Source organism: Falco peregrinus, chromosome 10 (assembly GCF_023634155.1).
Source record: "Falco peregrinus isolate bFalPer1 chromosome 10, bFalPer1.pri, whole genome shotgun sequence".
NCBI lineage: Eukaryota > Metazoa > Chordata > Aves > Falconiformes > Falconidae > Falco > Falco peregrinus.
The window spans coordinates 16,086,875-16,111,810 of record NC_073730.1 but is presented as its reverse complement, the minus strand read 5'-3'; the positions used below and the strand labels follow the sequence as shown (position 1 = coordinate 16,111,810).

At 37.5% G+C, this 24,936-nt stretch overlaps 1 protein-coding gene across 4 annotated transcripts in view; it reads right to left on the bottom strand.

The window, feature by feature from the left end:
* The window catches only part of ARHGAP29 (Rho GTPase activating protein 29), a 53,442-nt gene continuing 28,506 nt past the window's right edge, over positions 1-24,936 (bottom strand). For 2 of the 4 annotated variants that reach the window (XM_055815463.1, XM_055815465.1), the window contains exons 4-24: positions 19,695-19,791; positions 19,244-19,316; positions 15,275-15,335; positions 14,658-14,795; positions 14,309-14,373; positions 13,700-13,810; positions 13,507-13,587; positions 13,024-13,212; positions 12,645-12,782; positions 11,173-11,363; positions 9,225-9,391; positions 8,587-8,715; positions 8,317-8,415; positions 6,654-6,817; positions 6,215-6,403; positions 5,905-6,042; positions 4,155-4,387; positions 3,043-3,349; positions 2,765-2,873; positions 2,279-2,398; positions 1-1,878 (exon numbers count right to left, since the gene is read on the bottom strand). In XM_055815463.1, the coding sequence (XP_055671438.1) occupies positions 980-1,878; positions 2,279-2,398; positions 2,765-2,873; positions 3,043-3,349; positions 4,155-4,387; positions 5,905-6,042; positions 6,215-6,403; positions 6,654-6,817; positions 8,317-8,415; positions 8,587-8,715; positions 9,225-9,391; positions 11,173-11,363; positions 12,645-12,782; positions 13,024-13,212; positions 13,507-13,587; positions 13,700-13,810; positions 14,309-14,373; positions 14,658-14,795; positions 15,275-15,335; positions 19,244-19,316; positions 19,695-19,791 (3,698 nt within the window). In that variant the 3' untranslated portion in view covers positions 1-979. Of the gene's footprint in view, positions 1,879-2,278; positions 2,399-2,764; positions 2,874-3,042; positions 3,350-4,154; positions 4,388-5,904; positions 6,043-6,214; positions 6,404-6,653; positions 6,818-8,316; positions 8,416-8,586; positions 8,716-9,224; positions 9,392-11,172; positions 11,364-12,644; positions 12,783-13,023; positions 13,213-13,506; positions 13,588-13,699; positions 13,811-14,308; positions 14,374-14,657; positions 14,796-15,274; positions 15,336-19,243; positions 19,317-19,694; positions 19,792-21,832; positions 22,180-24,936 lie in introns of those variants that run through there. The other 2 variants (XM_027786520.2, XM_055815464.1) reach the window with 2 other exon arrangements.

Sequence of the window (24,936 nt, the reverse complement as noted above, 5' to 3'; positions counted from 1 at the left end):
TGAAATGTTAACAAGTTAATATATTTTAAAGCAAATAACACAGTGTACACATAAAAACCATTTAATACAAAGTGAAAACCATTAGATGCACCAACTAATGCAGATTTTTGGTTATTTTCAGTTCTTTCACTGAAACTTGGAAGCAATGCTCTTCATTTCAGTTACACCAGGTTAAGTAGTGAAACTGATCTACAGCAAGCAAATCACTGCCTTTTCATTCACCTGGGAAAAACAGCACCACCGCAACTGACAGTCTCTCCACAAGGCCATCCAAATGAAACAGGCTGTGCACATTTGCCCCACTCGCTAAGCTATACAAGAAACCAGATGTGGATTGATTGCTGCTTCTAAATAGTAAAGCTCAGTAAGTGCATCCTTGCTGTACAAAAAATAAAGTGACAACATAGGAGACTGGCAACAGATAACCATGTCTGCCTAAAATATACACATATGGTACATAATTATGGGGCATGCTGGCCAGTACGTAAGTCTGTTCAGGAGCAAAGCTTTAATTGCACAGATTAGAACACCGAACAAATGCTTTTACAGAACAAAGCACAAGCTTTGGTTTATGCTTAGACACTGAATGTTAAACCTTCCATTTTTATTATAATGTCTATTATGAAAAATGGCTCCTTTCACTGCTACACGCAATAGTTGTTTCTCTATGGGTAAGTACTCCAATTCCATACAATGAAATGAAGATCAGTGCCTTATTTGATGAACCCATTAGCTGTATCTAGACTGGGAATGCATTAAATCTTTATGAAAAGCTACTGAATTACAAAAAAGCTTGACTTAATTCTTTCACAATTCCCTAAGCCCTCCCCCCCCATTTTTAAAATGCTGCATATATAAAAATAACTTCAATATGGCACAAAAGTAGGATTCTCAAGGGAAGGCAAAGGATAAAGGGGCAAAGGGAAGCCTCCACTGGCAACATCAACAAATTGCATGCAGTCCAAGAGGAATTTGCAGCCTATACAAAATGAGCTTCCCTGTGTTCCAGTTCCTGGATCCTTTTTGGTCTGAGTCTCTGGTAAGTAGGCTTCAGATCTGTGGGGTGAGTGTCTTCTGAGCTAGTTTTTTGTTCATTTGTGTTTTGTTCAGTATCACCTGATGGAATTGCAGAGCTCCTAGCCTGTTTCACAGTATTATCCTGGTGAAGCACAGAGCTAGCACTGGCTGGTGCACATGCTTTAGCAGAAGAACCCTCTTCATTTTGTTTTGATTTGTTCGAGGGTGGTTTATAAAAGGTCCCTGGGGGTGGTTGCAATGTTCTTGGTGCTCTAAAGGCAGCAAGAGGACTGGCATCAGGACCATTCCCTTCTGTTGCAGTCCTTCCTGACCTGACAGAAACAGAATATGGCTTACTAGGAAGCATGGCATTAGCTGCACTATTACCAGTGCTGCATGACGAAGATAAAGCACTTGCAGTTCCACTCTCAAGTGCTCGGTTCTCCTGGGGCACATTAGTCACAATCATTGCTGTCCTTGATGTGATATCATACTGTTTATATTGCTTGTCCCAAGTTTTTCGCAGCATCTGGGTGTCATAACAAGGAATTCTGCAGCAGGTATTAACAGCAGGGAGTGCCCTCACCTCTGAAACTTCTTCAATAGTAGGGCTCCTGCCAAGCTTCTCTGGACTTACTGCTCCTGCATTTCGTGAATTTCTTTCATTCAAAACACATGGAGGAAGTATTCGGTCTACAGGTAGGCTCACAGGGCGAGTAGCTGGTTTTGTCCTTGGAACCCGCAATGGAACTTTGGTAATCTGACGGTTAGATTTTGCAGGAAATAAGTTAATTTTACAGCTGTCTTCACCTAGAGAAACAAATGAATCATTTCTCTCTGAAGCTGGACTCGCAGCATCACCTAGAAACACAAAGAGATGTGACTAAATCTTTACAGCAAATAAAGAGAAATCAGCAAACTTTTGCCAACAGAATATGAACTTTAGTAAAACACATATTGTACAGACATAAACAAGGAAAACATGAAGGAGAAAACAGGCCAAAGAGAGAGTGCACTTTTTGTCTGATGCTTTCCCATCCCTGAATATTTTCAGTTTTAATAATGTTTCAGAATGTTGCGCTATTAATGTACAGGACATGACTGAACTGGAAACACCAGCTGAAAATCAGTATCTAATTAAAAGAGATCATGTACAGTTACTCCTAAATAGATGAAATCATGTGTATGTTAAAACAAAACACTGTAGCAGCACAAGCAGATAAACAGAAAAAAATATCTTATAGAAGATAGGTTAACAAACCTGGCTTTTTTGGAGCAGAAACATTAATATCCAAAATGCTGGTAGCTGATGATTCTATCAGAGAATTACTCTTCCCAGAGCCTTCTGGTTTAGTTCCAGTGAGTGGCAATGATACATATTCTGGGGGACAGGAAATGGTCAAAACATGTTAACTGCTGGATACTGGTTTGCAGCATCATTGTGGATTTCAGGAATCCAGTGTCACAGCACAATTATATATTTTTTTTCTTAAAAAGGGAGAAAGCAAAAAACACCATTGTATTCTCTTACCAAATACTTTACGCTGATTCCATAAACACAGGTTTCTTGAAAGCCTTTAGAAAGATTTAACTCTCTGTTCCTCTTACAAAGATAAAACAGCATATCAAGCAGTGATAAGAGCGTTTTATCACATGCTTCTGTCTAAATTGAAGGGCTGCATCCACTATAATCCAATGTATGCATGACTGCTTATTCACCCACCCCAGGACTTTAAAGTGCACTAACCAGTTACAGATGTATCTACTTGTTCTTTTGTATTCTTGCTGTTGTTCGACTCCAAAACCAATGTAGCTGTTTCTGAAGCTCTGCTTTCACTTGGAGCTATCAGAATACCCTGTTAACAAGAGTCAGAGCAGAAGTAAATGAGAACTCAAGAGGAAAGGCACTTCTTAAAAAAACTGACAAATATTTAACAGAAATGTGCTCTGGAATGCTGCAGCGTTTGACATGGAAGTTAAGATGGCACAGGTAACATTGAGGCAACACAAGAAAAAGTTACTCACTTCCTTCACAGCAACAAATGACTTCCTCTGCTGCTGTGGCTCCCTCTCTTGTGCTGATACAGCAGCTCTGACTGTAATGGCAGCTTCTTCAGACTGAGATGTGCTCAGAAGTGGTTTCAATGAAACATCAAATATCTTTTCATAGTACATGATGAGCAGCTCCACCACCCGGGCCTGGTAAGGGTAATCCACAAGTGATGACAAAGAAACCGTAGCATCTGTTTGACGCGGCCTGATCAGAGTTGGGCCAAATATTATGCCAAGGTTACTGGCTGACATTTTATTTTCATCAGACTGTTCTGTAACCCTGCGTAAAGAAGGAAAAAAAAAACAACCAACAAACCAAACCCCCAAGAGTTAGAGGGTTTTACTACTTCAGAAGTATTTTAGATATTAAAATATTCTGTCTAAAGAGACTAAAAGACAATAAAAAACCAAAGGTGAGTTTGGTAGGTGGGAAGACTCTTCAGTGCAGCCTGCATTTAACAACAGCTTGGACTAGGCACTTTCCACAGAGGCTGTTTTTATGTCCTACTGTTAATGTTATTAGGGGCTATTTGGAATTTTTGGGCTTGGGGAAAAGAACGTCTCTCTCATTCTAAATAATAATACACCTGTAGCCCAATATTACCCATTTTTATTGGTAGTCATCATCTTGGTGCATCCTCATTATACATCATCAATACAGTCCAGCATTTGGACAACAAGGAAGTGAAATGTAATTGGAGAATGGTTATTAACAGACATGATACAAGTTTCAATTTTCTGTTAATAGCCACCAAATCACTGCCCTGACTGGGCCATATCCTCATTTAAATCACACCTAGGTCCCTGCAGCTGCCACTAGTTACCACCTGCTGACTGCAACGTTAGAAGAGAATGTTAGCAGAGAATCAAGAGTAATTGATTCCTTCCCTCCTTTCTTTCCATTTCATATTCTTCTCTCACCTTAGAATTCATTACATAGGAAAGAAACAGCAACAGAACAATGTTTTCTAAGGTATATGTGACTTCTTCCTCTACAGTTATCAAAAGGGTACAAGAACTCCCTAGTACGCAGCATGTAACAGTTTATTCTTCAACATCAGTTTGCATTTTAAGTCTTTTCTCACCTGTGAAGGTGTCCAATAAGGTACTGAAGAGTGTTATAGTTTGGTACAGGCAGTTGCTTCAGAAGATCTTTAATTTTAATGATGATCCTATTCAGTTCAATACACATTGACTGTCTTTTCTTTGATCTGGGGCTAGCTTGTTTAGCATCCAATTCCTCATTAACATTCTGGCTTTCTTTTGCAAGTCCAATGAACTCATTGTAAAGCCGAAACAAAATCAAGGGTTCCGGAAGCTGAAGAAATAATAACATTTCAGAAACACACTCAAGCCTGAATTTTAACCACTTTGTTTCTTTCCAGTTTTTCTTCAATTTTGTCTTATCTAGCATCTTTGCTTAGATGATGGCATTGTTTAATCCTTGTTCATTAGCTCAAACCACAGTTTGTCAAATCCAACCCCAGCTAACAATAACACTCCTCCCCTACACCTTTCTCTGGAAATCTTTTGCTAGCCCTTTCCTGCAATAGCTTCAAGACTGAGCATTTATCAATACAGGTACAGATTTCAAGAGGGCGATTGCTGCGAAGGAGGGTGTCACACTGCATATGCATAAATACCATGATAATAGAGCAGTTATACTAGCAAAGACTGGAAAAATAAGTATTGTATGTGGCGTCAAGTTTGGTCCACATTCCATTTTCTTACTCTCTCAGTATGAAAATGAATAATTAATAAAGAAATACAGAAAAGACAAAGCCCTCAAGCCTGACCTGACTATTTGCGTTGCCCAGCTTAGATAAAAACAGAAAATAGGAACACTAGATAAAACTCAAAATGATTAGTTTTAACAGCCTCAAATAGAGTAACTCGGGATTCTGTCTATAAGTGTCTTAACTGCATGTTTCTAGCACTGCTCCTGCATTTAAAATGAGCAGGTTTACCTAAAACCCACACCAACAGGACAGCTACGAAGGAAGTAATAAGACCAGAAAAAACCACGTTATTTGCCTTCTTTTTTTTAATTATGAGCCTTATTCCTAATACAGTACAGTGCCTCAAACTGGTACCCCAATATGATGTATATAATATGCTACCTTTTTATTTGCTTAAGTAGGAAGAGTACATCTTTGCAATTTTTCAGAAGCACTTAATGGTGATGATCATAGGATTGGAATGCTCATCTCTGACAGCCAGTGTAAGGAAGAGGACAGGACCCTGCAGCTAAGGATTATTCCTTTCAGGGTCAAGTTTTCAGACTGACTCAGAAATCTCACTGGGCAACATCCCAGATTCATTTTTTCAGATACATACTTTTGGGAAACTCAATCACGAAGTTTTAAAGCCCCATTTTGAAAGAAAAAGATGGATGAATCCTCTATAATGAGCACATCATCATGACCATTGTGTTTCATGAAATTTTTGTTAGCATATATTAACAGCAATACATTAGCATCTGTCTGTATGAGGAGGCAAGAATATGGGAGAGTTTTCAGCTTTACTCAAGACAGGCAAATTCAGTAACCAGAAAGGTTTTAGAAATTAAAGCAAGTGGATAAACAAAAGCTTGTTCTGTGTATGGTACTAATATTTAAAGAGACACTATGCCCAAGTGGAATACAGACTGTAGCACCAGCAGCTTTTCCCCATCCCTGTCATGGGCTCCACGTGAAAATAAAGAAGCCTACTGCAAATACACAATGCGCTCCTTTAATCTTCTGCTGCAGGACTGCTGAAAAAGATTTCTTTTTCCTCTTGTACTGAAGAAATATACTACACTATGGTTTTCTATCTGGCCTCTCAAGTACCTACCTGGCGGAGATACAACTTGAGAACATTGCTGATATCATGTGCATAGAGTTCTGAGAGCTCAACCAAATCCTTTCCATTTTCAAAAGCTTGACAAAGCTTTTCAACTCTTGACTTGGCTCCATTCACACGATATATACCCTGAAATTAAAGGACCAGTACAACTCTGTTTTAATTTGAAAGACAAGTGTTTTAAAAACACAGATGGTATCAACAGTACAGCATTAAAATCTTAAAGAGTTTGTTATGTGTGTGTGTGTTTTTTTAAAAAAGATTGTTCATACTTAAGTTTTATAAACAAACTTGAGCATACCTTGACATTGAGCGCTCTGCTTTCGATTTCTGATGTACACTTTTTGATGATGAAAGGAATGCCATCAGGAACATTTTTAGCAGCTTGGGTAAATTCCACTCCAAACAAGTGAAGCCTTCCATGAAGTTTTTTGTGCCCACATTGAATAGCTAAAGTCTCTAAACATTTTTTATGGCATGCAAGCGAACACTACAGGGGAGGAAAAAAAGCACATGGTTTGATACAATCTGACACCATAAGAAATATCTCTGCTGTTTGTCACCCCATATGTGAACAAAAGGAAAGATTTATCAGTCTGTTGTGCTTTTGCTTTAAGTTCACAATGATTCTACAAGCCTCAAAGCCTCTGTACTTCTTATACAGAAAAATAATGCGAGTTTTCAAAACTCCCAACTTTACATAAATCCCAAGCAGCTATTGGAAGTACTTTATAACTTACCTCCTCACATTCAGCTCCGTGAAATACCACTAAGCTGTCACATTCTCTGCATTTAGATGGAGCTCTCAACTTCCGCAGTTTGTGTGTTTGTGCTGCTTTGGACATATTAGCATTTCTAAAAGGTCCTGGAGAATTTGCAGTTTCAGATGTCAAATCATTTAAACCTGGAGAAAATTTTCCCTGTTTAAGTCATTCTAATAACTACTATTGGGATAGGGTATTCTGATTTTTTAGAACCATGGTGCAGAACACAGAATTCTTAAAGTAATAGCAACTATCAAAGCAAAAACATTTCAATCACAATGAAGCAAAACCATGTTACAGTTTACCTAACAGACACATTACCTATCAAATAATCTTACATAAAAGTAGAATCAAACAATCAGTTTTGCATTTTTAAGTATTTGAGCTTTCTCCTGTACTAATGGTATTGAAAATATTGGGACATTTAATTACAAGCACCCTACAGTTCAGGCAACTATTCATGAAAGTCTCATTCTATGTATCTCAAAATCCTGTACCAGAGAATAAAAAAATGACATTATGGTTTGGCCTGTAATGTTTCTGAAATACTTTAAATAATAATACTTTGCAGCAGGGAAGAATCACCACACGTTCTCATCAGACCCCATTTAAAATAATCATCTCAGTCTCCTATGATAACATCAAGGTATTTTCTAGATGATTCTAAAACAGAATAGCAACAGGTGCTTTTTGTGATCAATTTTTCAAGCAATTTACTTAAAATGCTATTAATAATTCTGTGAACCAAAATCCTTTGTTTTACAGATAAATGTATGAGGCAATTTTAACTTAACTGCCCAGAAAGCTTCTTTAAGGCACAAGTATTGATTAAACAATACCACTCCAAGTGAAAGTTTGCATTAATTAGCATTTTTCCAGGCTTTAAATCTGGATCTAAATTAGTGTTGTTAACCATAGGCTCATTCCTAGAAGGCAAAGTATACGTTTAGGAAATAAGGACTAACTGAAGAATTTCCTAAAGGATTTACTGAGCAAGGGCCACAAATATTTCAGAACTAGTCTGTAAATACTGCTGAATTCCCATAGAATTCTTTCTGATAATCCAGTTATTCAGGTTTCAGTACCTGTGGCAACACTGTCCTCCTACAGTCAAAATTATTTCGAAAATTAGAAATGGTCTGGTCAAATCTGGGGCAGATTACTAAACTTGTTCAGGTAAACTGAAAAGGGTAAAAATCTCTGTTATACCTTAAACGTTTGGATCCACTCTTTCCTAACTCGCCAGTTACCAACTCTCTGTATCTGTGTATTTCACTTCAAAGTTTAGAAATGATCTTACATACCACAGTGCCATGCAGCTAATTTTAATTGCCAATGTCTGGAGGGGAAGGTTAGTGGATCATTTATGTTTACCTCAGGAGGGTGAAGACACTAGAAATGTTCTAAGGTTGTGCCTATAGTTAGTCTAAACGTATGAAGACAATTTTGCACCACTACATTAAAATGACCTGCAAGTTGTTCAACTCTCAACCTCAACTGGATGCACACTGTATTGAAAAACAACGCTGCTGGCAATCACAGCCTTGTTAACGAACTTTTCTTAAGCACATCAAAAAAAAAAAGCCACACACTAACAAAAAGCATCTTCTGGGGACTTCATGTATGGAAACAACATTACCGCAGTCTGAAGGAGATGGTGGCTCTCTTTCATCAAGATCATCTGCAGATGACATAGTACCAGTGGAAGGTGTTCGGGGGAGTCGTCTTTTAAAATCCCCTAGCAAATGAGAAAAATTTTCAGGAAGCTGTAAGTATCAGTTCCACCCAACTGCTCATTTTCATTAGAGGCTCTATCCAACACTTGTTAAACTAACAATGATTTCTCCATTAATGCAAAACAGTCTAAAGAAAAGACTTCAAATTAGTATAGCAGTGAGTGTAGCTGTACCTGGGCTAGCAGATGGAGAATCCATGGACCGTGACTCGCTGCTCCCCCCTGCACTTTCAGAATCACTGCACATTCCTCCACTCTGGTTGCCAACTGACCACGATCTAAATGGTGGTGGCCCTCGTGTCACTTTTCAAAAGAAAACCCACAAATTCCAAATGTCAAGGATGAAATTACATTATTTTATTTTTGTTTAAAGACTGTTTATATTCAAAATAGGAAAATACTGCAAAAGTTGCATGAACATGCAATATAGTAAAAGAAACTACAGCATGTATTGCTGTGAACACTTTGGGATGTGAGATAATGAATGTCAGAAACTTGATATTTGTGCTTTTGCAAAAGACCTGAAACTAACATAACATTTACAAAACAAATGGATTTTCCATTGCTGAAGTTAATTGCAATAGTTTAGTATACTGAGCTTGACAGTACTTGCTGTTTGAATCTCATCTCACCTTTCCTGTCAAAGAATTTGACCTTATGCTCAAGTACATAACTGGTTTTATAGGCTTTGAACTTTAAAATACTTTTTAACCTCTTCAGTGCTGTATTTCTGACAGCGAGACATCAAGCACATAATTTTTTTCTGTATTTTTATTTAGAGACGAACTCCATTTGAAATACAGAAGAACTACCTTGGATATCTGTGCTGCTGGAAGACCTCTTCTCTCCAATCTTTTGCGAATGATGATAAATGGGGCTTCCCACATCATCTACTGTCTGTGCAGGATAATCTCCTGAACACTGAGATAAGTTACCATGTGACGTATGGACACTATTGGTTGATTGCTTATTAAAAACCCTTCAGAAAGAACAAAATAATTTGAAGAGTGAGTAAGATAGAACTGAATAAAAGCCATGCATTTTTTTATCCCTGGGCACTAGGAAAGCTTCATTTAATTGCTGTTCATGGACATACATATTTGGTATGTAATTATTGAAGCCCCAATAAAAATATTCAAAAAAAGATAGCAATTTTTTTTTAAATATATGAATTTTCCTGGTGTTTCCTTCCCACCCCATAAATCAGCTTTTCCATATCTCTGCAAGGTATTATGACTGTTATTTTGCAGACTTTGTAAAAACAGCAAATGTATTCATCTAAATACAAGAATAATTCAGAGGCTATGGCAATCTACTTTTATGCTTTTCTCTGAAACACTCTCTGCCCAGCCATCAGAATGATTCACTTATAAATGTATAGGTGTTAAAATGCTGTGCTTTTTTTAAAAACACAGAAAATATGTTGAAGCTGCCAGAGCTTATAGTCAGTCCATTGTGAAAATCTGCTCTCACGATATGGACAGAAACAAGTTAAAGTAACAAATGTAAAACGCTGAAGCACCCTGTGGAAAAAATGGCCTGCTAGACAAGTTTAGCAGTCAGGAAGCTGCTCCTTAATCAGTTCTACCCTACCCACCTGAAGAAAATAAGACTTAAAAAAACATTAAAAATTGCATTTGTCCAAGCTACCATCCCATAAATAAATGCAGACTTAAACAATAAAAATGATCACTTCAAGTACACGAAGAATCACAAAGTCATGTCAAAGAAAAAAGGCAGGAAGAGGGGAGCAGAAAACACTTACTCCTATAAATCTTAAGCAGTAAATAGCTGGGAAAGCACACAGTATGAAATTTCATGCTCATCAGTTTCTCGGGCAGCTGCATAGTTAAATCCACCTAAGTCAAAGACTGTGAGTATAGCCTAAATCAGTCTTAAAAGGCAGGAAATTTACAGACAAGACCTAAGAATCTCAGCTTTAACATTGAATTTCCTGGCTTTTGTTGGTAGAAGTCTGACTCAAGCCTTAAGGTTTTTTTGTATTTGGTTTCCTTTTAACAGACTATGACCGATGACGACACTTCCCTGTGTAACTGTGAAACACACAGATTGGAATGGATATTCTGGTGCTTTAGTGCCAAGATGACTATTTTACAAGTTCAAGGTGGAAAACCATTTGGCATACTAACATTAGGAGCTATCTTTTGTTCCCTAGTCTTCCACATTAGCTGTATCTTTTAACAGTAACAGTAAAAACTGCCATTTCACACAGGCTGGAAATTAAGTTACAGCATAGGGACCTGTGGACTCTAAACTCTTTTCAGACACACAAGACAGAAATTGAGCAACACTTCCTGCCAAAAAGTTGCCAAATGTAAACAATATTAAAGAAGGTACTGTAGCAGCAAGGCTTGCAGAAAAACTACCTCCTCAGACTTTCTAAATTGATTATCAAATACTAGTGCCACATCATACTACAGAGTTCGCAATTTACATTTTCCGTAGTAACCAGTATCTATATTTGAATAGTAGTAAATTAATTCCTGCACAATGATTGTCAATGGTTTAGCAAGTCTTATTACACAAAACAATACTCTGCTTCGGAATTTAAAGTTAGGTTTTAATGTCAACATTATATATGACCTACCAAAATATGAGTCAAAGAAATAGAGAATGGTAAAGCTTGGTAAAACACCAGAATTCATTTCAGTCCTCCAAAAACATTGTTTTACTGTTAAAATGTGTGTCTAAGCATTTAGTTCTAAACCAAGCAAATGCCAACTGTAGTTTGGGACTTACCCATCAACTCGGGAACTGTGGGTTTCAAAAGAACCTGATTCAATAAGAACACCTTCCTTCGGTAAGCTTTTCACAAACTCTGAATACTGCTGACCAGGGTCATAGAGTTTGGCACTCTCACAGAGGGACTGGCAGTTAACTGGAAGAGATACAACCTGAGCGTGCTGTAGCTGGAACAGGTTAACTGTTGCCTGTTGGGAGAAAAAAAAAAAAAAAAAGATCACTTACTAGGTATTTCACTTGCACTTTGCTCAACCCAAATTAACATCCCAACAGAAAATTATTTAGACAATAGGACTAGAAAAATTCTAGAAAGTAACATTTTAGGGATGGACTTTGTGCAGCATTCCCCAAAGTCAACTGCAAAATCTTCATCTGTAGTATAGGTACTAGTATTATTGTTCATTTTGGGTTATTGAATCCTCCAGGTAGCAAAGGCAATTCCAATGGCTTCCCACTTTGGGTTGATCAAGATAAGCAGCAAGGGTTTTTTTGCTACCAACAAGGCATTTTTCATGCTCTGCAGGAAATTTTGTTCACCGCTACAATGATGAAGTAGTTGGCGTTACAAACCCAAAGGAGCTCCATATCACCTTGATACAGAAAAAGCATAAAACTGTCCTGACAGAACAGATTAACTGAATGTTTTCCTTGTTAAATTACGTAAAACTTCTAAAATATTTTATCACAAGGCAGAGACCAGGAAAGGGAACAATGCATGGATGCTTCTTCAGCATCGGGGTTCCAAAGCAGTTCACAATTTAGATATATTTGGAAGTGACATATTTGTCTAAGCTTTCTACTGGCCTTAGGGATTGGCTTTTGGGTTGCTTTGGGAGAGGGTGTGTCTATGTGTTTTATTCTTTTTCATTTTCCCACCCCCTGCTCCAGCATTAAATTGTCTTTGTCTGATCTCAAAGAAGTACACATGTATCGCCATAATGCGGTCCTAAAGCTTTTTTAAAAACTGTGTGTAGATACACTGTTTTGACATTCTTTGCTTATTTACATTACATTAATATAGTAAATTAGTCACAATGGGTCCTGAGTAATTGAGACTGTCATCAAGATTAGCAGGCTCCATGCTGCAGTGTGCTAATGTCCATTCTGCGCTTGAGCCAAACACCTTTGCTAATGCACTAATGAAAATAACGGGAATGGGAGCTGTACACTTAAAGCAACAGATTAACACTACTACTATCAGTATTCTTAGAGATATTTCATAAGAATTACGTAGTCAGGTTTCTCCAAGCCAACAGCTCATAAAAAACATTTAAGACTCATCTAATGCCCTCCCTTCTCCCCGTCCCACAAAATCCTAACAGAAAGAGAACATCACAAACAATAGAAGTTTTTCTTCCTTCACTATTGGTTTGACCTCTGTCTTTTGAAAAACTTTCTATTTTAAGGCTTTGTCTTAGTCTTAACAATATTTATGCATCTGTGCCAAAGTTTTTAAAAAGCATGCTTACAGCTTTAAGAGTAAGATCACACTGGTAAATAAGCTCCCGAAGCTGTGTTAAGACATCACTTTTAAAGCTTTCCAAATCGTTTCTTTTTTCTTCAACCTCTGCCATGCTTGCTTTATAGTGTTCATTGGCCTCTTCAACCTAGAGAAAACACAAGTATAACGTGCTGATGGATTACAGGCCTTGATACTAGAAGCAAGAAAAAAACCCCACACAAACGCATGTAATTGGAGATCCCCATTTAGGATAAAAGTCCAAACGAGCACAGCAGGATTAAAATTAAGAATTATGAACACAACACTTGCTCAAATGCTCCCATTGGGAAAGCATGAGCAAACCCAGCACAGGCTTAACTTTAAAAGCAAGGAACAAAACCTCTCACTTTTTGAAGAGCTTCCTCCTCTAGCCTTCGTTTTTTTTCCAGTTGCTTGCTGAAATCTTTCACAAAGCTTCCACTCGAGCTAAGATGTTCCTCCTCAGCACGAGCAGTGCAGGATTTTGCCTTTTCATACTCATCTTGACGCTGTGTATATAGCAACTTTGCTTTTCTTAGAGCAGCTTCTAGCTCTTGCTGCCGTATGCAACAAAAAAAGCAAGAGAATAATTATTTTTAATTTCTAGTTACTTAACATGGTGTTTAGAGGCTGTTATGCACAGGTCTGTATGCTACAGTGACAAGTACATAGTCATAGAAAAATAACCTCTTACAAATACAAGTATGTAATGACATTGACAGTGACATATTACAACCAACACGCCCTTAGATTCTACATGTGAATTTAAGTGCATAACAGCCTAGTTTGAAAGTTTTGTCCTTTTGAAGACTTTTACATTGAACACTGTTAGATATGAAAGAAATACCAACCATTTTTTTCTGTTCTCGCTGCCAAAGCTCCTTGATATCTTTCCTTTGCCTATCCAATTCATTTTTCCTTCCGAGAAGAGGCTAGATAGGAAAAATTAACAGAGTATATAAAAGGCTTACAGGCCGCAAGTTTGTTGTTACAAAACTTTTTTTAAAACCTAAACAATATCTTAGTCTTTTTCTTTAAGCTTACCTGCACAAATTTATTAGACTGGAGAGCAGCTGCTGTTTGTTGCCAAAGTTGATTGTTCTCAATATCATTTTGAAAAGCATTAATGAATATTGATTGGAATGGCATATAATCCTAAAATTACACAAATGAAAACATTTATGTTCTAGGTAAGGTAAAGGTATGCTGACATTCTAAACGTCTGTACAACTGTACTAGGTTTTCAGTTAAATTTAATAAGGTATTTATGTGTCTGTGGAAGTCAGAATTAGGTATGAATGTAGTATTTACTAATTTCTCAGCTACATTTCATTTTACTAGGAAAACACTCTGAAAGAGAAGTCTACAAGTCCAAATCACAAGGCATACAAGATATTAGACAGAAAAAAAGCATATTGTGAAAACTGTAAGGCTATACTGCATTTTCAACAAAAATAAATTTATATATCCAAGTTTCAATAGGAGATGAAAAGACATAAAATACAGCAGACCTTTTAAGCAGTGATTTACAGTATAAATCAATTCTCTTTCAACTTAAAAATGCACTCCTCAACATCCCCAAAGTTTCACTTTTTGGCAAGACTTCTGAAACACTTTTAAGACTTTAAAATAAAGCCCCTAATATGTACTCACCTGGTGTCCAACAACAGCTTTAGCAGTTTCAGCCATTTTTGCTAAGTTTTTAGCACACTCCACCTCTGTTAAATAAAATAAAAAAATCACAGTTACTATTTTACACAAACAGTTGTACTACCTGCTAAATGCTTTTTATGTTCTCCCTTTAACAGACAGGCTACAGAGGGGACCACTTCACTTTGTTACAGGCCTTTAATTATACGAAATGTGGGATAGTTCTGTCCACTTCAGCGGAACAGCTACTTATTTAGAAATCACATTATTGACAGTCTGCAGCACAGAGGCCTGACAACAGATTTAATTTCATCATGACAAAGCTGATTAAATGCCAGAAAGAGCCACTCACCCAAGCTAAGCTTTTTTTCTACCCATGCGACTACATCCTTGGTATATTTTGACCATGCTTTAGCATAGGACAGAGCTGATTCAATTCCACTGTCATTTCTTAGCAGCATGCTATCAACCTCCTCTGCTCGAAGATGTCCTGAAAATAAACCATCCAACACAAAGAAGTGAATCTGAGACATGACCACACACTGAGAGCAAAGCCAGTATTAGCCAAACGTGAATGCTTAAGCAGCTCTGATCTTGAGTTGGTCTTTAATGCTAGTTGATCTAAACAGGACTGACAGAGGTTTTAGGACAAATTAAAGGGTCATAGTATTTTATCTGGAGTAGTCATATGGTCAGCATAACTTTCTTAAAGAAAGTGACCCAAGAAAACACCAGTCATATGATGACATACAGAATTGCTTCAGGCACTGCTGCTTTTCTGCCCCCAAAAAGCAACCCAGGCTGGTTATTCACAAAAGTGTAAAACCTCTGCAATAGCAGATTTTCTTCAGTGAAGTTTTAATGGCAGCATAGGTGTAGAAAAGTGACGAAACATGTTATTTACAACATTTTAGAAGATGAAAATACAGGTACAGCATGGTTTTCACTAATATTGAATGAATGACCTACCTTGAATATCATCCCTTTCGTGCAGTGAACCTCCAGACTCCACAGAAAGATTCTCAAAAGACTGGTACACAAGAAACAAAGCATTAAATTAGCAAAGAAAAACTCTCACTGGAACTGACAGGCTAGCAAAATAAATGGCATCATCTGCTCTTTTCTGTTTTTGCAGATAGAGCAACAAACCGTATTGTAACTCCCTCTCATCTAGGGCACCATACCTTCTAAGCTCCCATAGCTGTTGATTGAAACATAAATAGCAAGGAATCGTACACCTTTAAATCAACAATCCCGAAAGGCTGTGATGAAAGAGTTAAATATCAACCTGATTTGTTACACAATTAAGTGAGCTCCAGCTTTTCTCAGATCCCCACCTATCTCTTAAAAAGCATTTCATACAGACACCATTCTACAAGCCATTAGAATCCTGTATATTTTCCTCAAGGGAATGAAGTTATGATTTCTCCTAAATTACTTGCAGGTGTGCACTGTAGGCACAACAGCTGACTAGTAACACTTGCTAATGAAGCTCTGACAATTAGTATAACATGACAGAATTCAATCCAAGAATATAAGGAATCTAGCACAAGAGTTCATCCATACCTTTGTCCTCATACTATATTTTGCTACCCTTTTAATTGTTCAATTTGAACTGTTTGTAGGACTGCACTGTAAACCGGGCTGCTGCATAAATTTAAGTGAATAAAAGTTTGCCTAGTAACCACCACCCCCTTAAAAAAAAACAACAACAACCACAGAACAAAAAAACCCAACACAACCCTACATAAATTTAAAAGAATAAACTACTCTTAAAAATTCTGAGGTAGAGAGCAGGCAAAAGAAAAAGTCCAAGAAATAGCTGCAAAGTGGCCTTAATCTTCACAAAACCAGCTTGTTTCCATTTTAGACTTTGGTCCTGTTTTGTTTTCAGACTTAAAAGCTAAAATGGAACACAGTAACAGTGATGCAAGTATCTCTTCAGGTTTTTTAAATGTAAATGGAAACTTGATCCTAAGTCATACAGAAATCCATCAACAATCATTACTTACTTCACAGCAAAAGCAGTTCTTCCATATACCAAAACTTGCAAGGCATTAATCATCAATTACATTGAACAGAATCAAACTACAGTCTAAAGCACAGTGCCAATCCCAAGAAAGTGGAGTACTAGTACAATTGCTGTCTGATAAAAGAGTTTCAGTGAAATGGAAGGGCTTTTTCAGAACTGGTGGGAAACCCATCCAAAGCTGACTATCAACCAAATAGTAAAAAACCCGTAACACCCACCCCCGCCAAATTTAGAGATGTATCAATATTCCATTGCACAGAAAGCCTGAACTAGATTTAGATCTGATTTGGGTATAAAGTATTACTGTCTCCAAGTAGATTTTAAAGTGGCATACAGTTGTTAGGGAAAAACAGATAAAGAGGACACCCCACCCCCCACTTTATATTAACTCAGGATGCACTTTTAAGTTCAGGTCCTAAAAATTATTTCCCATTATACAGACCTAAATCGTTTCAGTTCTAAGAACTGTTCACTCCTTTCCAATAATTCAAGCACACATAGTTAGGACAGCTAATCAATGCTCATTCATCCATCCACATTCACCCCACTGCAAATACATAATACCACATTTTAAAAGCAAGCACAGGCACTACTTTTACCCATGTCCTGCAACTTATTTTTAGAATTTGACCCATACAGCTTGCCCTCTCATGCATCCAGAAACTCACCCCAGTGAGACTAGCAATAATGAAATAAAATAAATAAAAAAAAGAAGCCTGACTTCTGGAGAGTTTTCATTTCTCAACTTTAGCCAGCCTCTTCTTTTTCCTATTACCCAAGAACTCTCACTGTAACAGAGGCAAATCTCTGCAGACATTTTGAAAATTTTATCCTTCCCCTTTATTATGCTCTCAGATCTACATAGCATTGAATAGCATTCAAATAGCTTGTTAAATAATGAAAGGTCAGACATGCCCGTCTCATCTCTTCCAATGTATTCTAAAGCTCTTCTGTTTTTAATTAAGAAAGATTTTTGCTTCCATCTTGTACTTCTGGTTTTACTACAAAGGCTAAAATGAGAACAATCACATTTGCTAAGAGGCAGTATACATATCATTTAACTTAAGCTTCCAAGTGGAATGCCTGAACTAAAGAATGTAGACTCCCCTGCAGTCAAGAGAAGCACGAACAGCACTGCCCCCCCACCCCCTTAGAGCAATCCTCAACAGCTTAGTTGGGGAGGTCCCTAACTTAACAGGCAATTAAAATCTCTCTCCTTAATTAACCCTCAAAGCACTTACATGTTAAATTCTACCAAAATATTATGCTCTAACCTTTTGTAAGATACAGCTAGCTGCTGTGTTCAATGACTGAATGGACACATCTACGGGAATGAGAACTTAATACAGCTGCTGAAGTATTTTGGTTTTAATTCCTCCTAACACTCAGCTCCTAGTTGGCCTCCAAATTGCCCTCTGAATTGCAAATCAAAGTGAAATCAAAGCGAAATGCTTCATCTGTTAAACGTGTGTTTCCCTAAATGAAAATGGACTGAATTTAAGACAATTTCTAAGAAATTATCCCATCTGCTCCAAAATTTATAATTGTTCCCTTCCATATTAGCAAAAGTAAATGACACTACAAAAAATGGCTTTTAAATATGTACTGGTGACTTCTGGAGCATCTAGAATAGAATTCCTTCTCCATTTCACTGTATTTAATTTCCCTTTGGTCTTTCCTCACCTCCACATTCATAAGAACTATCTTTTAGCCAAGCATTCACTTCACGATACAATACATGGGAACATCTCATTTCACAGGAACACATTTATGCACTGCAAAGCCATTACAAGATGAAAAGATTGGCAAATTCAGCACCTTCCTTCTGCTGGTGAACCAATTAGCTGAAATAGTACTTGTTCAAATTGCCTCATTTAAAGTTACATGAGATGCTGGCTTCTATGCTATTTTATTTCTTACTTTTTATCAGCAATCTAATCCTCTGATTTCAAGTCTGCTGGAACCAGTTTTCCACATAGCCTCCTTTCCTCTCCATGTTGTTTGAGGAGTTTTGTCGCAGCTACAGAAGTAGAACTTCTGTGATCATCCATCTCTCATGTGTGTTACCAAACACAATGAAAATTTAAAGACTACTACTCAGATGTAGCTGCCACAGCATTACTATGATTATCAAGCCTGTGTGAAGAAATGCTAAACCTTAAGTACATTTCAACAAAGCCTTTAAAAATTCCACAATTAAAATTTTTAACCCTGCTACCACTTAGTTTGTCATACACACCAATTGTCAACTACATTTTCCTTGCACGTAACTTAATTTGACTTGATTTACTTGAACGTCTGCTTCTAGATGCATAAAAATTCAAAACAGAATTTGGTACTGAGCGTTTTTTCATCTCACCTTCAAAGTGTTTAAAGGGGAGTTTAAAATGCTAATGTTTTTCTCTGACTATAAGTTGACAGTGCTATTTCAGTTCTCTTACTGAATTGCTGAAACAGCTACAGCACAAACTGGGCTCTGGAAGAAGAAAAGGTTATTTTGTGATTAATATTAGTCTTTAAAAGCCCAAAGGAGGTCATTAAACCTTTAGCTTCTAGGTCTAAAAGGTCTATTTAACTACTCCAACATGCATATCATTCAAATATCTTACTTTTAACTATTTGGTTATTTTCACTTAACCAATTCTAAGATCTCAAAGACAATTACAGCAGGTTGTTATTTACATATTTGAGTGCTAGCCCCACTGAGTCATCACTGGCATTTAGAACCAAGAATACATTTAAGTATCTGAAGCTTTGAATGCATTTTTTTAATGAGTTTAATCTTGTTTCAGCACTCTGAAGACTCCAAGTGTCCCAGCCCCATGATGCACAGAGTTTCAGTGGAAATGAAAATCTCCTTTAAAAGATAATATATTCCACACTCTCAGAGAACGTGTTTAGCCTACCCGACTTCTCCGAGATACAGGAAGTCCCAATGATGAGCCATTGTCTACATCTCCCATAAGGAAGTCTGAAACACTGCCAGAAAAACAAAGAATTGTGTTACTTCATTACTTTACCTTACCAAGCAATTTCAGATCACTGAGAAGAAAAATTCAGATAGCATTTCTAGTATTCCTTTAAAAGCTCTGCAAACAATTTTTAGAAGTAGTCTTATAGTCCCTGCAATTTCTATACCATCACTGTTTTCCTTTTTAAGGAAAAAAAAACCAACCAAAACAAGACCACCACCAACCATCCAAACAAAGCAGTACAATTGTTCTGGATGTGGTTAATTTGTATTAGTTTATTAACTAATATTTGTCCAAAAGAAAACTAAAGGTTTTGTTGCTGTTTAGTCTTAGTTTGATTCAGCTCCAAGAGCTCTTTCAAAGCTCCTTCTGGATTCCAACTTACACGTTTCCAAAGGTGAATGCCAACGTTTCAATGGAAGAAAATATTTCACTGAAGAGTTCTCTCTTGTTTTCTTCATTAACTTCTTTGAAGTTCACCGCTTAGGAAAAAAAAAAAAAAAATTAAAGCAAGGGGTGAGAGGCAAGGTCAATCAAGCAAGTCTACTAGGCCTAAAGACGAATTTTATAGTTTCCTCCAGAACATGCAACATTATACTTCCCTGAACAATTTAAAAAACACAGTTTTCAAGAAGATTAGTAAGAAATGAAGGACTAAAGGAAAGAAATTAATACAATCCAGATGCTTCCCACAATAAAATCGGATTATTCTCTCACTTCCTATATCTTCCCACTTAAAAAGCAGCTTTGTGTGGGAACATGATGGTAATGTGACAGCAAGAGAAAAACAGTCGTTTATCAGCAAGAGTCAAATCACACAGCAGCAGCGCCACCGCAAAGTAGCCCACAAATGCAGTTAAGTATTTGAAAAACTCTTTCTTTTCTGGTTAGAAATTTAGAATTCATAACAGGAGCAGTAGTTCCTGCGAGTACCCCCACCAAACTGTATGCAATCCTGTATGCATGCAGAACACCGGATCTCTGGCTTAAGTACAGACAAACAAAAAATATCAAAAGGTAGTGTCTGTTGCAAACCCCTTTAATTATTAGCTCCATAGTCTGGGAAAAGCCCCTCAGTTCTGCCTGTTAAAAGTAAAGGAAAAACCTCAGCCTAACTGTCACTGCTCCAAAATAGGAATAGGAGCATTACTGGACAAACTATAGACCGTTTAAACTGGTGATCAAGACCAATATTTAGCCGCTCAGTACTGGAACTTGAACATGCTTCCAACACAAACTGGAATAATGAGACAGGAATGATTCATCCAGAGTTTCTATTAACAACTACTGGGCAAGGGAGAGGAGGGAGAAAAGACAAAAAGCACAACCATTTTGTGTTTTCAACTTAACTCCTTAATCATTGGTGACTGGGAAAAATTTTGTAGAGAAGTTGCACGTATTCCTTTGAGCAGAAGCTGAACCCTCTGGACGGAAGTTTTCCCAATTTTACATTGCGAGAAGTGACAATTTCACATTAGTAGTTACTGTTTGAAAGTTTGATTTTTTTTTAAGCAATGCAATATTCTTAATTATCTAGATGCTTAAGTTACACATGCTTATCTGTTTCAGATACACTGCAATGACATATACAGTTCTTCACTCCTATTCGTCCCTTTTTCAAGACCCGTGACAATGTTGATTTATGTATCCTCCTTATATTTCAAGTACAAATATGGAAATAATGGACCGCAATAACTTCTAGAAGTAGCAAAAACTATATCCCATTAAGATGTTCCGTATTCTATACACATTATCTTAGCAAATTACATTAACAGATTTTAAGTCTTAAAAAGTATCCAAACTTCCTGCCAGGTGCCTAAATGCTAACTGGTAACAAACAAAGAAAGTACAGTAATCTGCTCCTCCATTAGACTTCCTTTGTGAAAGGAAAAGTTTTTTAACCAGTAAATTAACACAGTTGAATCCACTCCTTTTTACACAGCATGCCAACAGGGCTGATCAACATTTTTGTAACAATTCCTATACAAAGCTACTACAGAAAATATGTATTCCTCTCATGGGTTATTTTCACAATTACTTGCAGATCTGGAAGAATGTGTTGTAATAAGCCTACCGCAAAAAAAAAACCAACCAACAAAAAACCCACACATATCGCAAAAATATTAAGTCACTGTTGCCACAGTTCACGGCTAAATTAAGGCTTCTCCTACCTCTTCATTCTTCTACACTTCATAGTTACATAAAAAAATGCCTCTGGCAGCTTTGTTTGAAATGAGACTCAATAAAGCTCCACAGACGGTAACTTTTTTGACAACTTTGTTAATACCACTGATTTCTTTATTTTTTTAAATTTGGGTTAGTTGAAAACTTCAGCTTTCCAGAGATAATGTTGCTTATAAATCTAAACTTTGCATTCCAAACCATTAAGCAACAGCAGTTTTATGAGATCTATTGATTATCAGCCACTAATGACTGGAAAAATCATTTGGGTGCTGGCGTGAAACACAAACTGTTTCCAAATTAAAAGCAACAAACAAAAACTGTCTATATAAAAGCACTTACCGCTGAAACATTCGTATATCCATTAGCTGCAGTGTCTTCAGAGAAAGAGCTTCTTTCGCTTTGCTCCTGAGACATTAATTTAGATAGCCTCTTCCTAAAGAAATGCTGCCTGTTTCACTCTGTCTTCCTGTTCCAGGAAGAGTTTTGTTAAGCTTTACACTTTATATACCAGAGAAACCCTTTCTTCTCAGGATCCATCACAAATGCAATAACTGATCTGAAATTTTTCTCAATTACCACTTCTCCCAAAAAAGGTTAGTCCAAGCTCTCAGTAAGTCAGTGGAATACAAACAGCTTTCTTGTAGCCTACTACCACTGGAATGCTGATGTACTTAACATCAACTTTAAACCATGCACTCTTTCCCCAGGACATCCTGACTGCACACAATAGCTACTGACAACAATGAACTATAGTAATCTTTCCATGTCTGGAAATGACAGCTATCTATCTATAGTTCTACAGATTTCAAAGCAAGTATAAAACTTAATGCTTTCACATAAGGCTTCAGGGGGCACATAATGAACTTAAAAAAAATCATATGGTAGCAATACATTAAAAACCAGAATCCAGTACTTGAAACGCAAGCCTAGCTTGCATTAAAGTGGATCTATACTTCTGAAGTTAGCAAAGTTGTCTTCAAACTGAGCTGGGTTTGGCAACCTCATAAAAATGCTGCAAGACACTGCGAAGTTTCAACTCTTGGGTCAAGCCACCAAAAGCTTTCTGAAACAAGCACAGAACAGCCTGGGGAACCAGCAACAGCCATGGAAATTTTGGAAGCCAGAATTCCAGAAGCTGAAGCAGCACCTAATGACATTCGAGCAAGGCTTCTGAAACTACGATGAAGAGGCTGTCAGCTGTCAAGACTCAAGTGCAACCAGGGCTTTTAAAACATAATGCTTAGACACCTCACAGTGACCACAGCACACAAGTTTCTGTGATGGTCTTACCTCCTTCCAGTCAAATCAAGACAGCAGAGCCCAGGAAACCTAGGGGTCACAGCCACGACAGCATCTGCAAAAGTTTGCTTGCTTCCTCCTTCCCTATAGACATGTGCAGGACTAGCAGCAGCAAAGCAAACTGCGGGGCCTGGACAAGTCTAAACTACACCAGCTTACAGAATTTACTCTTTGCAGGTCAATTTTCTTATTTTCTTGAGTCTAACAGACATACCTGGTAACACCACCACCTATTTCCTTAGACAGGAATACATCTTCAATCCCTATTTTACTAGCTGACTTTTAAGCAGTAAGCAACTGGTTGACTTGTTGGACCCGAAGACCACTCTAACCAATTTTCTGTCCTTAAACTCCTAACAATGCTTTCAAGAAATTTTTATTTTTTATTTTATTTTTTATTAAAAAATAAAAACACCACTCACCCAAAGAAAAAGCAGCCAACCAAGACCAAAACACACTCCCTTCTCTCCAAAGACAGACTTGTAATACTTCTTGTTATAACCTCTCATCATCTTCAAAAAAAAAAAAAATATGGGGGTGGGGGGGAACTTAAAAAGTAGTATGCAGACTGGAAAAAGACAAAAGAAAAAGACAGCTGGAGAGGGTCAGCAGGCTGTCGAGGCCCCATTGTTCTACTTTTAGTTTTCTATGCTGTGTAATTTCACCAGCCTGTACTTACTACCAAGTCTGTCGGCCTTCCAAACTTCAGCTGGAAGTCTGTTTCCTACTCCCATCCATAAATTTTGCTCTGAATTTACATCACAGATACAGCAGAGCTGAAATTACTTCACCTTGATAGAGATATTAACTTTGATGCAGAACTATTAGTAAAAAAAAAAGTACCTAAAAAGGGAATTTCTACAAGGCAAGTGCAGGTTTCAGCTTTACTAGGAATCTACGTTCGTTCCAGTGATTCAGTTAAGTCATACAGTTTAGAGAAAAAAAACAGTGTAAACTTGAATTTAGCACGGGATCAGGAGAACCATGTAGTCTAGGGCCATCAACTACTTAAAGACACCAAGTAGAAGAGTAACAACTATGTGTACAATGGCATGCCAGACTGGAAACTGACTTCCAAAAATAGGAGCCTAAACAGGTTCCAGGCAAGATGCTTCAGCAAGTCTCAATTCTTCCATATCAAGTCAGGTGTCATTTAAAAGACAGCCTTCACGAAGCACTCGAGTAAGCACATACAAGTAGCAGAGTACAAGCGAACAGGCCTGGTGAACCACGTTATGTCCAAGACATAACCAGAGATCTCAAGGTCCCCTGTCCGTCCCTCTCTGCTATGTTTTCCTGCAGCCTCAAATGGTAGAAGTCTGCATTATTTGTTCTGCAAAACATCACTCTCTGTAGCAAGATGAAGATAACATGCTATACCTACTATTTCCTTCAATCTGTCCAAAAGGAAAACCATTAGGTATCCAAAGCAGAACTACAACCAGATTTATATCATTCCCACTGAAGAACCTGAGAAATGACTGAGAGGCTTGAGGGGGAGCACAAACAATTTTTGTTAGCATTCAAAATACTCCCAATTGCAGTATTTTAAAGGGGGTGGTCTATCTGCACTGGACATTAAGTTTAAATCACAGTGCAACTTGTCATACTCATGAGAATACTTCGCAAGCCAGAGTCACCGACAGTCACTGGTTCCAAAGTTATTAAGTGCTAAGGTAGTAATTTATTAAAATAACCATATGCCCCTAATATGAAGTTCCAAATATAAACTAGATTTGAAACCTTGGCATTATGCAAAGATTCAAAAAGGTCGTTCTAGAACTTAAGCCAGTTATGCTTCTATTTCTGATGGGGGGGGGGTGTGGGTAAATCACACGTAAATCCCAGCTTGTTTCTATTTCATCCTCTCCTAAATAAACATCAGAAATTTTCCGTGCCAGGTTAATCATCCTCCTAGTCATAAATCTGACTACAGATACAAAGTGCTTCCACATCTTTTTATAGTTCTATCCTCCAATGACAAGAAACAGATGAGTCACATGAACTTCTTTCATAATGTCACATTAACACAGCCTGGGAAGACAGAGGCAAAAGGATACCGGTTCTGTCCTACCAGCTTCTCACATTCTTGTAGCTTCCTGTTTATTCAAAAGTTACGTTACTTCTAGTGAAATAACCACAGC